Source organism: Dipteris shenzhenensis, chromosome 27 (genome assembly GCF_047967505.1).
Source record: "Dipteris shenzhenensis isolate YYH24624 ecotype China chromosome 27, Dip_SZ_1.0, whole genome shotgun sequence".
In the NCBI taxonomy this organism is placed as follows: domain Eukaryota; kingdom Viridiplantae; phylum Streptophyta; class Polypodiopsida; order Gleicheniales; family Dipteridaceae; genus Dipteris; species Dipteris shenzhenensis.
The window spans coordinates 28,309,329-28,322,465 of NC_141622.1; the positions used below are offsets into that span (position 1 = coordinate 28,309,329).

The following is a 13,137-nucleotide window of genomic DNA, read 5'->3' on the forward strand; positions in this document are numbered from 1 at the left end:
GTGTAGAAATGTCCACATTTACTTGTGCTTGAGTAAACTCAGTCTGCCCAGTCAGCCATTGACTCATAAACAACAAGATGTAGGCATATCTTTCTGTTCTAAATTGACATGATATTTTGAGGTTTACCAGAGCGCATTTGAGCAGTCGCAATAAGTTTGTTTTGTACTTCCTCAATATGGTTAGCACAATCACATTGTTTTCAGCATTTTTCACATTGGTATTCAGAATGTAGTTGTCCATGTTTTTTGTTCGACTGCTTCTGAGAGTAGGATTGCATGTGGCTGTTATTTCAGGCTGTGACTTGCCCAGATCTGCAGAATCCTGTCCAAGGGATGGTATTACAGAGTTGCTTTTAAATGGTTCAGGGAATACATTGGCCTGGCCTCGCAGTCTTGTCCCTGGTAGTGTCATGCATGCATATCGTGGAGTAGCATCAATGATGGTTAGATCTGCAGTTGCTGGTGGAATCCTTGTGACATCTGGATTACATACAGTTGATGCAGCTTGTTCTTCTTGTGCTGCTCATATGCGGATTGCAAAGCAGTTTGGTGAAAGGTTATTGGTGCACAGAGAAGGTAGCAAAGCACCTGTGAAAAGGAGACCGAAGACTCATCGGGGAAGAGAGGGTGGAAGGAGCAAGGGAGTTCAACAGGAAGTCCACAGCTGGTCTGGACCTCCACCCTGGGACCCATGTTGTGGTGGTGATGGAAGTCCAAAATTCTTATGTGATATCATGGTAAGTTTTCTGCTCCAGTTATACAAAAACAGAGAAATCCACATTGAAGACAAGTGTCATACCTCACAAATGAACAAACAAACATTTAACTGAACTGACAAAAGAAAAAACAAATAAATACCAACCAACAATGGCGGATCAACGCACAGACACCCATGACCTTTTCATAGCAATATGCTACTTCCCGCCAGACACATCCCACTTCGCCAGAGTGGCACGAGAGGAGGGTGAGACATCGCCATATGCACCCTTACATCAGGATATCCCAGACCTTTCAGCCCGCGGGGAAGTTCTCCTTGTTGGGGACTTCAATGTCAGGACGAGCACGTGCCAGGCACCACTCGTGGACTTCCGAGATGACTCTATCATGCTACCAGACATGGACCTAGACGGAGTAGGTATGACTAGGACCTCATCGGACCGACACGGGCGTGTTACACCATATGGACACGCGCTCCTTGATCTGGGCAAGATGCATGATCTCATCATCTATAACGGGCTTGACCTATGGCCCTCCTCAGGTGGTTTTACTTGCTTCCCACACGCGGGGGGGGGGGGGGCGCTAGTGTAGTAGATTACATCATGGGATCCCCTACCTTCACTTCATGTATCACCGACTTCACCGTAGCACCACTCCCTCTAGGAGCTGATCACACATACATATTCTTCACTATCGCCACCCCACGCTTAGCCACACCACACATACCACATAGGAAGCACGACACCTACCACGACACACACTTTGATCATAGCCTCTCACCGGCCTACTCTGGACACCTAAACAGAATCCTAACCTAAATCGATCACATACCACTCATAGAGGACCGTGTTGCTCGCACACTCCACGAGGCTGCCCTCCAAATCTTTTCCCACACCACATGGTCCACTAGACCACCACCTCTTGGTTCCGTACCCTGCAACAACTGGTACGATGCAGAGTGCAAGGCTTATCGCTGACAGCTCCTACTTGAAACCAGATGTCACCTCCCGAATACGCCAGACACGGTTCGCAAATATCGACGTCTCGTGCGTCGGAAGAAGCAGGCATTTCTTCGTCGAAATGAGGAGTTGCTGCACATCTTATACAGTAACAACTCTAAGGATTTTTGGCGGAGATTCCTTGAGCGTAGGTGTCCATCACCCCTCATCGACACAAGAGTCTGGCACACGTATGCACACCATCTTTATGATGTCTCACACCAGCCCACTCCAGATCTCATATACACACCTCGTCCCACCACTTGCACGTTGTTCACCAGAGGGGGAGTCAAGGACACGACATTGAAACTGCACAATGGCCGAGCTAATGATCACAAGGGGCTATGCACTGAGTTTATCGCATATGGGATCGACACGTCAGCCCCGATCCTAGCAAAGCTATTCAATGACGCTGTTTGCCTTGGCTTCCCCCGCACTTGGACACTCAACACCATCACCCCCATCCATAAGGCAGGGTATCCCATGGACCCAAGTAACTACAGGACTATCATGATTGGACATGTGATGTCCAAGATCTATGTAGCTGTATTGGATGCGTCGGTCAGCTTGTTCGCAGAGATGAGAGGGATCAGAGCAGAGGGTCGGGCCGGTTTCAGGCGAGACCATGGGACTATGAATCACATACTCACACTCAGGAGTGTCATTGAGGAGGCCAGATCATGGAAGGAGAGGGTATATTGCTGCTTTGTGGATTTTCACAAAGCCTTTGACACAGTACCTTGAGCTCGTCTCATCACACGCCTACAGATACTAGGATTTGATCAGGAGATCATCTGGGTTGTCATGGCACTTTATGAGAGAGTCTCAGGCCGAGTTCGTACAGGCACAGGTTGGACATATGAGATCTTGAGTACCATAGGGGTCAAACAGGGTTGTCCCTTATCACCAACCCTGTTTGGCCTCTACATCGATGAGCTTGAGACTTTCATGGGGCGTTTGGAGGGACCGGTTGCTCACTTGCCAGGATCATCATTAGGATTCTTCTTTATGCAAATGACGTGGCACTCTTGTTGTTCACACCCGAGGAGCTCCAGTGACACCTGGATGCACCGCAGGTTTTTGTTTATTCCATGATTTGGAGGTCAATCTTGGCAAGACCAAGGTCATGATCTTTAACACCTCTCGAGCAAACATGCAACGGAAGCAGTTCACTTTCGGTGGGTCACCAGTTGAGATCGTATCCTCATACACTTACTTGGGGATCATCTTCTCCGGCCCAACCTTCACGATGAGACTAGTGATGTAGGCCAGACTGAGTAGGGGATACGCCTCACTGGCTCGGCTAGAGAGACAATGCTTCCACTCCCTGACATGTCAGAGATAGAGTGGACACGGGTGGAGCGCTTGCAGATCTTCATGCTCTCACGGATGATCCGAGGAAAACCGTTTGTACCACATCACATCATTCAGGCCGAGTTTGGTGCTTCTCCACTCCAGCTAGATGCAGCCTTTCAGACTATCACATATCTACACCGGGTTAGATCATATGGGGATTGCACATCAGGAAGATAAAGGTTGCCATGGTTGGCTCTCGATTCCTCCATGAGGTTGGCAGCAGAGGGAGACGAGCGATGCTGGTATGCACGGACTCACAGATGGTTTGTGAGACTAGGGTTTCACATCGATAGGATACCTCCTTTTCAGTACAGTTTACCTCCGGTACTCCCACCCACCATCCCGATTGGGCCACACACCAACCAGGTCATTTGAGAGGATCTCCTGCAGCTACACACCTTTAGGACCTGGTTGGAGCTGAGGGAGCTTCCAATGAAGCTGAGTTTCTACAGAGATTACTGTCTTCGTATTTCGGAGGAGGGATTCATCACACCACCGGGGTAGATTGAGCTTCATATGCCTCTCACTACGGATCTCCATTGGATAGTTTCGGGTATCATCACACCACCTCCGCATAGAGAGCGGCAGAGTAGAGGGGATTCCTATCGCTTATGCATATTGTGCGACTGTCAGGAGGTTGAGTCGGAGGAGCATTTTATTTTCAGGTGCCCAGTGTACTACGAGATCCGAGGTCGCTACCACTGCCTCTTCAGAGACGGCTTCGGGCTCCTTTCCAGATTCCTCGCTATCCAGATCAGAGATGCCTCGCGACCTTCATTCACGAGGGGGTCCGACATAGAGAGTACTTACTCAGGCGACGGGGCTTGGCCACATCATCATACACTTCTCAGAGCAGGATCACAGAATTCTTCCCATCGAGTGACATTGATTGTCCATTCTTTCTTCTCTTTTCCCAGAGATAAGAACTTTCTCTAATTGCTTGAAAAAACAACCATGCAAATCAGCTATGTAGAAAAATTGGTTGTCATTCAGTCTGTTTGCGGAGAACCCAGTTCACAGCCTAAGGATTCTATTAGGCTTGGGGACTATACATCCAGCGAATATCTTGCTCTATGAATTCATAAAAGACATGTGCAAGCCAAGCCTTGCAGAAATGTGCCTGCCTCTGAGTTTCTATCTTTTGTCTTCAATAGCAAGTGTGTGAATATGTGGGTTTACATTCAATCTTATTGTTTGAGCAAGAACCTCATTCTATTTCGATGCTCAGTTCATTATTCATCCTTAATGCAAAGAGATTCTATTTTAACAAAGTCTTTGTATGATTCATTTTGTGAAGAATAAATGTTGAAACACTTCCGAACACATCAATTCTTGTCAATGTGGTGGATGAATGTTCCAAATGTCTATTGACCCTGAGGCCTTCTCACATTTAAAGTCTCATTGTGCTGTCTTCTATAAACCTAACGTCAGTTTCTCTATTGTGCGTGCTACCATTTCCCAAACTCCTTTCAATATAAGTAGACAAGCTACTGACTACCTTTTGCTAGCATCTACAACATAGTGTCCATCCTTCATGAGCTTTGCAAGAAACTCACTCATTGCTATGCAGATTTGCTGTGATTCCAATTGAAGAGGTTCTTATAATGTATGCAATTGCTTTTTAGAATTGTCTTCTCACAACGACATTCAAGATGCAAGCTCACACAATATACAAGACCTTTCAAGACAACATGGTTTGATATGTTGATGATTAGGGTCACACACAACACCATAAGATCATACAAGGCATAAAATACACACAAAAATTTTATACATAGCCCTACTAGGGTTATTATTCCTTAATTATATACAAGATGCTCATGGTGATGCCATGTGGTAGACTAGGATATGTTGGTGCAGTATGCAAAATTATTTGTCATATGGAGCATGCTTTGAGATTTTTCCTCTTATTAGATAAAAAAGAAAGCAACTAAAGCCAAAATCAATCCAAGATGCTCTTTGTAGGAAATGATGATTTGAAATTCCCCCTCCAAGCTTAGTGGGGTGCGGGGATCTACTGCGGACACAACAGCAGGAGCCAGAGCCTTTTGAGCAGGTGTTTCCGTTAATGAGCCTAATATCTCAAAGTGGTTCCAATAAAAATAACTACAACAAGCAATGCCATCTAGGTATAAGTGTGGTACTAAGTAAAAACGATTTGGCTTGACAACTTGGAGTAGGCCTTAATTATGTTGGTTTTCTTTCTTTGAGCAAAATACCAAGATTTAGACTTAACAAATTTCACTATCAAAGTATAAATTCACATTTCAGGTGTATAAACATGTCAAAATTTCCACATATGCTACTCCAAGGACATATTGAGTTTACAAGTTGGCATATGAAACGATCTTTTTTTTAATTTCGCTCTCTGTATTTTATCAATCACAGGCAAGGCAATTCACAGGCGTAGGCATCTCGTATATCCTCCCAGCCACCTTGTGGATTGCATGCTACGACAGATACGTAATTCAATTTCTTTTCATGCATATCCACAAGCCCACAACTCCTTAGATGGTTCCCTCTGCCACATGTCATCATTCTAGACCTTTAGCTTGGTACACCATTTACCCCTCTCTTGGGGCACAATTAAACCGTTTGCCCCTTGGCATTTTTACACATTTAGGTGCACCTAGGCCTTAGCACTCAGAACCACCTAGTCGATGCCATTACACCCTCACCTAGGACCTTGGTAGTTACTTCCCTTGACCATTTAATTTACACACATGAAATATTACAAAAGTCGGTCATCTAAGAGAAAATGCCCACTGATCTTTCCGAGGCCATGCTATCTCGGCTAGAGCATAACAGCATATGAGTTGACTACTATGGCCGTCTTTCATTGGGTTTAAAGTGGACAAAAAGGAATGTAATACATTATGTCCTCTTGACATGTGAAATGCAAATGCCTATTAAGTAGTTTGGGAGGGCAAGGGAGGGGATGATGGGAGCAATTAACTTGATGTAAGGGAAGGGGGAGAAGAAACAATCAACCTAAGGGGGAGATAGAGGGATCCAATGAGAGGGTGGCATTGATTGGGGGGGGGAGATTCATCATGCATGTGGGAGAGGGGAGGAACATAAATAAGAAAGGAAGGAGGCTGGGGGGAGGCTTTAGGCTATTTAATGGGTGAGAAAAAGAGAAAAAGGGAGGGGGGATTCATAAAGAGAGGGTGGAGCTTATTATGAGGGAAAGGACAAGTGGGGAGCCACTAGAGCAGGCTCCCCTTCAATGGCATGGTTAAAAAAGAAGAAGAAACTATGTAGCCCCATTTAATATCAACACATTGCTCACTAGCGTATTAGTAAGGCTCACATGTAATGAGAGTAGAAGAGGTGAGTTCAAACCCTCATTTATCCTTTGAAGATTAATATGTGCCCCCTCTCCCCAAGTGAGATGAAATGTTAAAAGCTCTTAACAATAGGTTCAAAAAGTTAATGTGTATCCCCCTTTCCCCCATGAGAATACATTAACATGAATTCCAAACAAAGTTAAATGGCTCTTATTTGGTCAATGTGTATGGCAAACATGTTAGGAGGGCAGACTTGTTTTACTTAATTGGTACTGAAATTCGTGTGAGACTCTCCAACTTTTCTATCACAAAGGAACGTTCACGAAACCCAATCAAAAGCCTTCTAAATATTCACTAAGCTACAATGTACATTCTACTTGCAATTTGTGGTGCCCTTGATGATTGCTGCAATGTAAAGATATGATCCATGTTGGTGAGACATTCTTCTAACTCGGGCTTGATCTTTCACCTTGAGATATCCTTCTTTGGCTTTATTATCAATGTATTATTCAAGATTGGTCATAGACCTTTGCCATGATATGCCAAATCATGCTACTCTGTGATAAGCTGCATTTGCAGTTCTTGGGTTCCCAACTTATGGTGATATTTTTTGGCTCATAGTTGCAATATGCCAAATCATACTGTTAAATGATAAGATTCGTCTGCAGCTCCTTAGATATAGGGATTTCCAACTTGTGGTTGTATGTTTTGGCTCAAGGTGAAATGTGTGTGTTCCATGTGCATGTTGCTGCCGTGCCTAAGCACGTGTGTGTACACATTTGTTTACTGTTTGGGTTTTGACGAGTTTTTTTTCTCTTTTGGGTGTGTTCCAGGTGGAAGGGTTGGCAAGGCAGCTCCGTAATGTGGGTATTGATACGGTTTGTCCTCGTGTGCAAAAATCTGATCCAAGGTATCATATATCATTCCTAATTTAAGGAATTCGATGCTCAATTTTTATACTTGCAATGGTGGTATATGCACCAAAATTCGCAGCTTTACATTTTCTCATGTTTATCGCAGGAAATTAGTGGAGCAAGCGGAGAAGGAAGGCAGGGTTCTTTTGACTCGAGATGTCAAGCTTTTACGCCGTCGTCTTATGCCAGAGAATCTTGCATATTGTGTTCGTAGTCTTGCTAAGCAAGATCAACTAGCAGAGGTATATATATTTTTGCTACGTCTACATGTTAGATTTATGATTACACCATATGACATTTCTTCTATATGCCCTCACATGAGGGTTTTTCCAGTCATACCATGTTCTCATCATGCTGTTATGAGAAAACTTTCCAATCTAAGTTCAGTGCTTGGAATGATTTTGCTAGTACGTTGGATAAATCCAACATGCAATTATGCATCAAAATCATGCTGTCTTTCCATCCATCAGGAGAAGGGCGAGCACCAAACCCTTGAAAAATGGGTTGAAATAGATCTCGAGGATTGACATGCAAGCAAGCGCCTTTTTGGAAACTGAAATCATCCCATGACTGAGTTTGAAAGATAGTTTTCTACAGGTTCACAAGAAGTGTTTGAAGGGCGCCCAATGCCAATTTATAGCATTTTACAGGGGCTGCTCCCACAACCAGTAAATGGCGGATGTGAAGGAAATAATCAGAGAAGAAAGGCTGCTGCAAGAAGCCAAAACAGTCCCCAGGTGGCTCAAACTGACCTTGCAGGAGAGCAAAGTGTTAGCTCCTCTTCCCCGTAGGACATGGGCTGTTTTAAAAAGCTCAGGAGCGCAATATGCTAACACAACTTGGCTGAGTACACTTTGTGATATGGATGAGCCTGAGAGATTTGAGGATGCTCATTTTTGGGATGAGAGCCATGAGGGCAGAATTGGATTTAATTCATAGTAACAACACAGGAGTTGCCCATGGGCAAAAAGGCTATTGGGACAAAGTAGGTTTACAAGGTGAAGAGAAAATTTGATGGTACCATTGATACAAGGCAAGGTTAGTTCTCAAAAATAGAAAGGATTAGATTATGATGAAGCCGTTGCCCCCAATTCCAGGATGACCATGATCAAGTGTGTTGCTTCATTGGCTGCTCATTATGGCTGGAAAGTACGTCAATTGGACATTAAACAGCTTTTTGAATGTGGACTTGCAAGAGGAAGTTTATGCAAGTCAACCCATTGGTTTTGTGATGCCTGGACAGAAAGGTGAAGTGGAGCTACATAAGGCACTTTATAGGCTTAAACACTCTCCACAGGCTTGGTATGACAAGATATACACTTAATTGACCAGTCAGGGTTTGAAAAACAATCCAACTGAAAGTACCTTGTATGTTCAAGACAGAGGGGATTTGTTGATAGTTATACTCTATGTAGATGATTTGTTGCTCGCAGGCACCAATGAGGAAAGAATTCCAGAGCTCAAGAATGAGCTTGAAGCCATACGAGATTTGGGACTGTTGCATTATTACTTGGGATCAGTTTATGCACTAAGAAGAAAGCATAATGAAACACGCTGAAGTATATCTTATCAATACCTTCCAAACATGAGACCAAACTAAGGACTCAGACTATAGCATGAACTATGTACAAGACAGCTCATGACTGAGCAATAAATCTATATGCATAAACAATGTCTCAAAAAATATTTCAGCTAGGTATAGTCAAGATTCTTTGAAAAGGATATTCTGATTTAGCATCCAGTACCTGATGCAAGTTCAAACGATGTGCAAAAAACAATGTAAAATCTGCTACCTGGGAAAAGTATCTCCCCATAGTTCAAGGCCACCCATGACCCAAGACACCACATGGACTCAGTCTCTATGTAGCGCACCACATTCTAAGGGAAGCCACCATCACCTTCTAAAGGGGAGGAAAGGGTCTCACTCTGCCTTTCTTTCCCTCCATGCCTATTTGGGCACAAAATCCCAAGCCTCATCAGCAGCCTCGTCCTGCATCTATAAAAGGAGACCCACCCCCCTTCATTGTGCACACTCTCTACCTCTTTGTGGTGCACAACGCTGTCCTCCTGCAGCAGCTCTTCCACATCGGCTGCCTCCTGCAGTAGCTCTTCCACAGTAGCAACCTCCTCCTGTAGTAGCTCTTCCATAGCACAGCAGCCTTCTGCAGCAGCTCTTCCCCCACATTAGCCCCTCTTTAGCAGTAGCTCTTCCACAGCAGCAGCCTCCTGCAACAACTCTTCCACAGCAGCTATTCCACAACAACATCCTCCTGTAGTAGCTCTTTCACCTTCCTGCAGCCGCCTCTCTTCTTGCAGCAGTACTCCTCCTGCACAGCCCCTCCTACTAAGGCAGATCCTCCTGCAAGCTTCTTATGCACATAGTCCTACAGAGCACTTCTCCTTATGCTATCCTGCTCCCTCTTGTTGGTGCAGCTTTTCCTTATGCAATGCTACTCCCTCCCAACAGCTATACTCTATTTTCTAGGCAATCTGTGACCATCTCATGTTTTCAAATCTTTAAGGCATGTATAACTGCTAGGAGTTCTTCCTCATAGATATTATAATGAAGTTTAGCATCTTTCAGCCTTCTACTTTCATAGGCTTCTACATGAGCATCTTGAGTTACAGCAGCTCCAATGCAGTCACCACTAGCTTCGGCTGCTACGAAGAAGGGTTTTCGTAAGTTGGGCCCCGTGGTTAAGGCATGTTTCAGCTTTTGAAAAGCTTCATTCTCTATTGAAGTCCATCTAAACTCGACCTTCTTGTTGTTGAGATCATGCAAGGCAGCAGCTATCTTTGCAAAATGCTAAATGAATCTCCTATAATATGAGTATAGACCAAGAATGATTTTACCTCATGAGGAGTCTTTAGATCGGGCCATTCCACAATTGCTTATATCTTGACTAGATCCTTTTGGATACCATCTTTGGAGGTAATATGCCCTAAATATTTAATTTCTTGCCAAGGGAGGATTCACTCTTCTTGTCATTGATGAAGAGGGCATTTTCTGGTAAGACTTTGAACACAATTTTTCAAATTCTCTATGTTCCTCCTCATTCTAACTAAAACTAAGAATGCCATTGAAGTAAACTCTTGTGAAATCTCGATGGTCTCTAAATAATCTTTCTGTTAGTCTATTAAAAGGGGCTAGCATTAGTAAGTCGAAAAGGCATTCATAGAGTCCAAAAGTTGTTCGGGATGTGATTTTATGAATATCTTCAGGGGAACTGCAACATGATGATAGCCATTATTAAGGTCTATGCGGCTGAAAATCATAGATCCTCCTAGAAATGTCATCTATTTGAGGAATTAGGAAAACGGTGTTTGATGGTCTGTTTACTCGACATACATAACCTATTAGGCCTATATAGCTTGTCTTGTGTCTCTTTGACTCTTTCATGTACAGAGGCCACACACATGGCTACTACAAACATTCTCTTCAATAGTTGGTGAGTTGGAACTTGGTATGCATTCTCTGCATGATTGGGTGTGTGGGTAAAGTGTGCTCTTTACATTTCTCATACAGAGACTTGTGGGACACTAGCTCATATCCCTTTATGGGGGGTCCATCCTCAAATGCTAGAACTAGCCAACTAGTACCTAAGTGAATCATAGGAAAACCTATGCATCCTTTTGGCAAACATCTTAATTTAAAAAAGTTTTTACAGAAAATAAAGTTATGCAATAAATGAATTACTGAGCAAGTGGATATGTGTTTTGTGAAGAGAAGTGACATTTTACTCCCTCCAGAGTGGGTGGGTCTCCCCCAGATGTAGGGTGAGATTTCTCAAGTATTTATGCATGGGCCTAGTCTAAATGAGTTAGACAGGTAGACTTGGCCTTGGTGGGCTATGCCTCCAAGCAAGTTTCCTTTCCAGTTATGGTGGATTGTGGAGGTTCCCTTGAACCTTGGTTGGCTAGATGGATACTTGGTCCATGATGTGAATGGCCTTGCTACATCTTGAGCAAATGGTGTATATGTTGGACCTATGTTGCATGCTACTGTAGGTACCTTGCCACCTCATAGTGCTATATGTCATGCCATGCGCCATCGATGCCGCCACATGTAATGTCATGTGTCATAAGCTGAATTTAGACATGTGCTTAAACGAGGGATTAACATCTTTCACTCCCTCTGTTGGTCTAATCATAATATTCGGTGTAAGTGTTCAAATACCACCTTGATTTGACGTTTGATTTCACCAGTAGGTTCTTGGTGATTGGCTCTCCAAGGGGGCTAGTTGAGGATTAATTCTAGGCTCTTTGACCTTCTCACATATTCTATTAGGCCTATTTAGTTTGTCGTCTTGTCTTGTATCTCCTTGTCTCTTTCATGTTCATAGGCCTGCAACTATCAACATTCTCCTCAATAGTCGTCGATCAGTGTATACATTCTGTGCAATTGATTGATCTTGATTTTGAGTATTCGTGGTCTATTTCCCTCATAGACAATGTGGGATACTAATGCCCATAACCCTTGCACTAGTGTTCCACTTTCAAACACTAGAGTTTGGTTTAACTAGTACATAACTGAACAATAGAAAAAGATATGTTTGCACCTTTTCAAACGTCCTACTTTCAACAACTTGAAATTTGCAGGAATAAAAATAAGCAATAAATAATTGTTGGAGTTTGGTAAGTCACATCCCAACTTGTGAGCCTCCAAATGAGGAGAGCATGGGGAAGGTGTACCAACAGAGATCAGAGATGCCACGGGGGAAGAACTGATAGCATCGGCAGGGCTGCTGCATGGGCAGCATGCAAGCTGCCATGTGGGAGCAAGAACTGCACAAAAGACTGGCAGATAACTACGACTTTTTCAGGAGTACCTTGGAGCAGTGAAAAGGCAGCAGTGCAAAGCTGCTAGGTTCATGTCAGAGGTCTACAAGCTGACTGCAGCACCCAGGAAATGGTTTGAGCTGTAAAGGCACCAAGGCAGGGCTGTCTGGTCTATGACAGAAGGCAGCAAACAGTGCTGCAGGACTTCGCAGCATCTAGGATCATATTGGACATTTTTGGAGCTGATCTGGAGGTTGGGGCAGTGCTGAAACAGCTAGCAGACAGGCACAATGCAGAAGCGATGACACGTGGCAGGTTTGTGCAGCATTTTGAGGAGTTTGGGTCTGCAGTAGCAAGTCAGCCCGTCTGGAATTTACAGACTGGGTAGGTTGGTTGGCAGGAGGATTCCAGGCCTATAAACACCCTCCAAGGGGGGCATTCGCCATTCCACTTTGCCAGGTCGTTGGTGCCTCAACTTGGGTTGCCAACACAGTACGAAGGTCCAGAACACTAGCAGCAGGTCAAGTCGTTTGATTGTTTTCTACCGGATCACCCTCCACCTAATATTAAGTTATTAACATGCCGTATGAGACTGATGATGCTTTGCACATCCACAAGGGTTTCCTAACACCCGATGGGTCTCTAATACCCATAGTTTATTCCTGACACCTTTTGACTAGATTTGGGAGTGAGCCTTGGTGTGTTGGGCAATGATGCTTAATCCTTGGTGCATAACACAGGTAAAGGTAAATGTAACACCCTTCTATCTCTTCTCCTACGTTAGTACAGTCACGGGCGATGGCATTCCATTTTTCCACCCAGCCAAACTCTCATAGATAGCTGTCGTCAGATCACGTACATTTTTTTTCGTTATTTTCCTTCATGCCTATCCATGAGACCCTCAATTCCCTAGATAGTTCTCCTTGCCAAATGTCAGCAATTTGGCCTCTCCACTTGGTGCACCTTTTCACCCCTCTCTTGGGGCTCATTACAAACCACTTGCCCCTTGGCATTATTGCACATTTAGGTGCACCTAGGCCTTAGCACTCAGAACTATCTAGTCAATGCCATTCCGCCCTCACC

The 13,137-nt window shown here is 44.1% G+C and overlaps 1 protein-coding gene across 2 annotated transcripts in view; it reads left to right on the plus strand.

Annotated features, from left to right (window-relative positions):
• The window catches only part of LOC147884120 (3'-5' exonuclease domain-containing protein), a 38,917-nt gene that overhangs the window by 18,059 nt on the left and 7,721 nt on the right, over positions 1-13,137 (plus strand). For both annotated transcript variants that reach the window (XM_087398594.1, XM_087398595.1), the window contains exons 4-6: positions 295-737; positions 7,195-7,271; positions 7,382-7,517. In XM_087398594.1, coding sequence (XP_087254720.1) covers positions 295-737; positions 7,195-7,271; positions 7,382-7,517 — 656 coding nt within the window. The remainder of the gene's footprint in view (positions 1-294; positions 738-7,194; positions 7,272-7,381; positions 7,518-13,137) is intronic.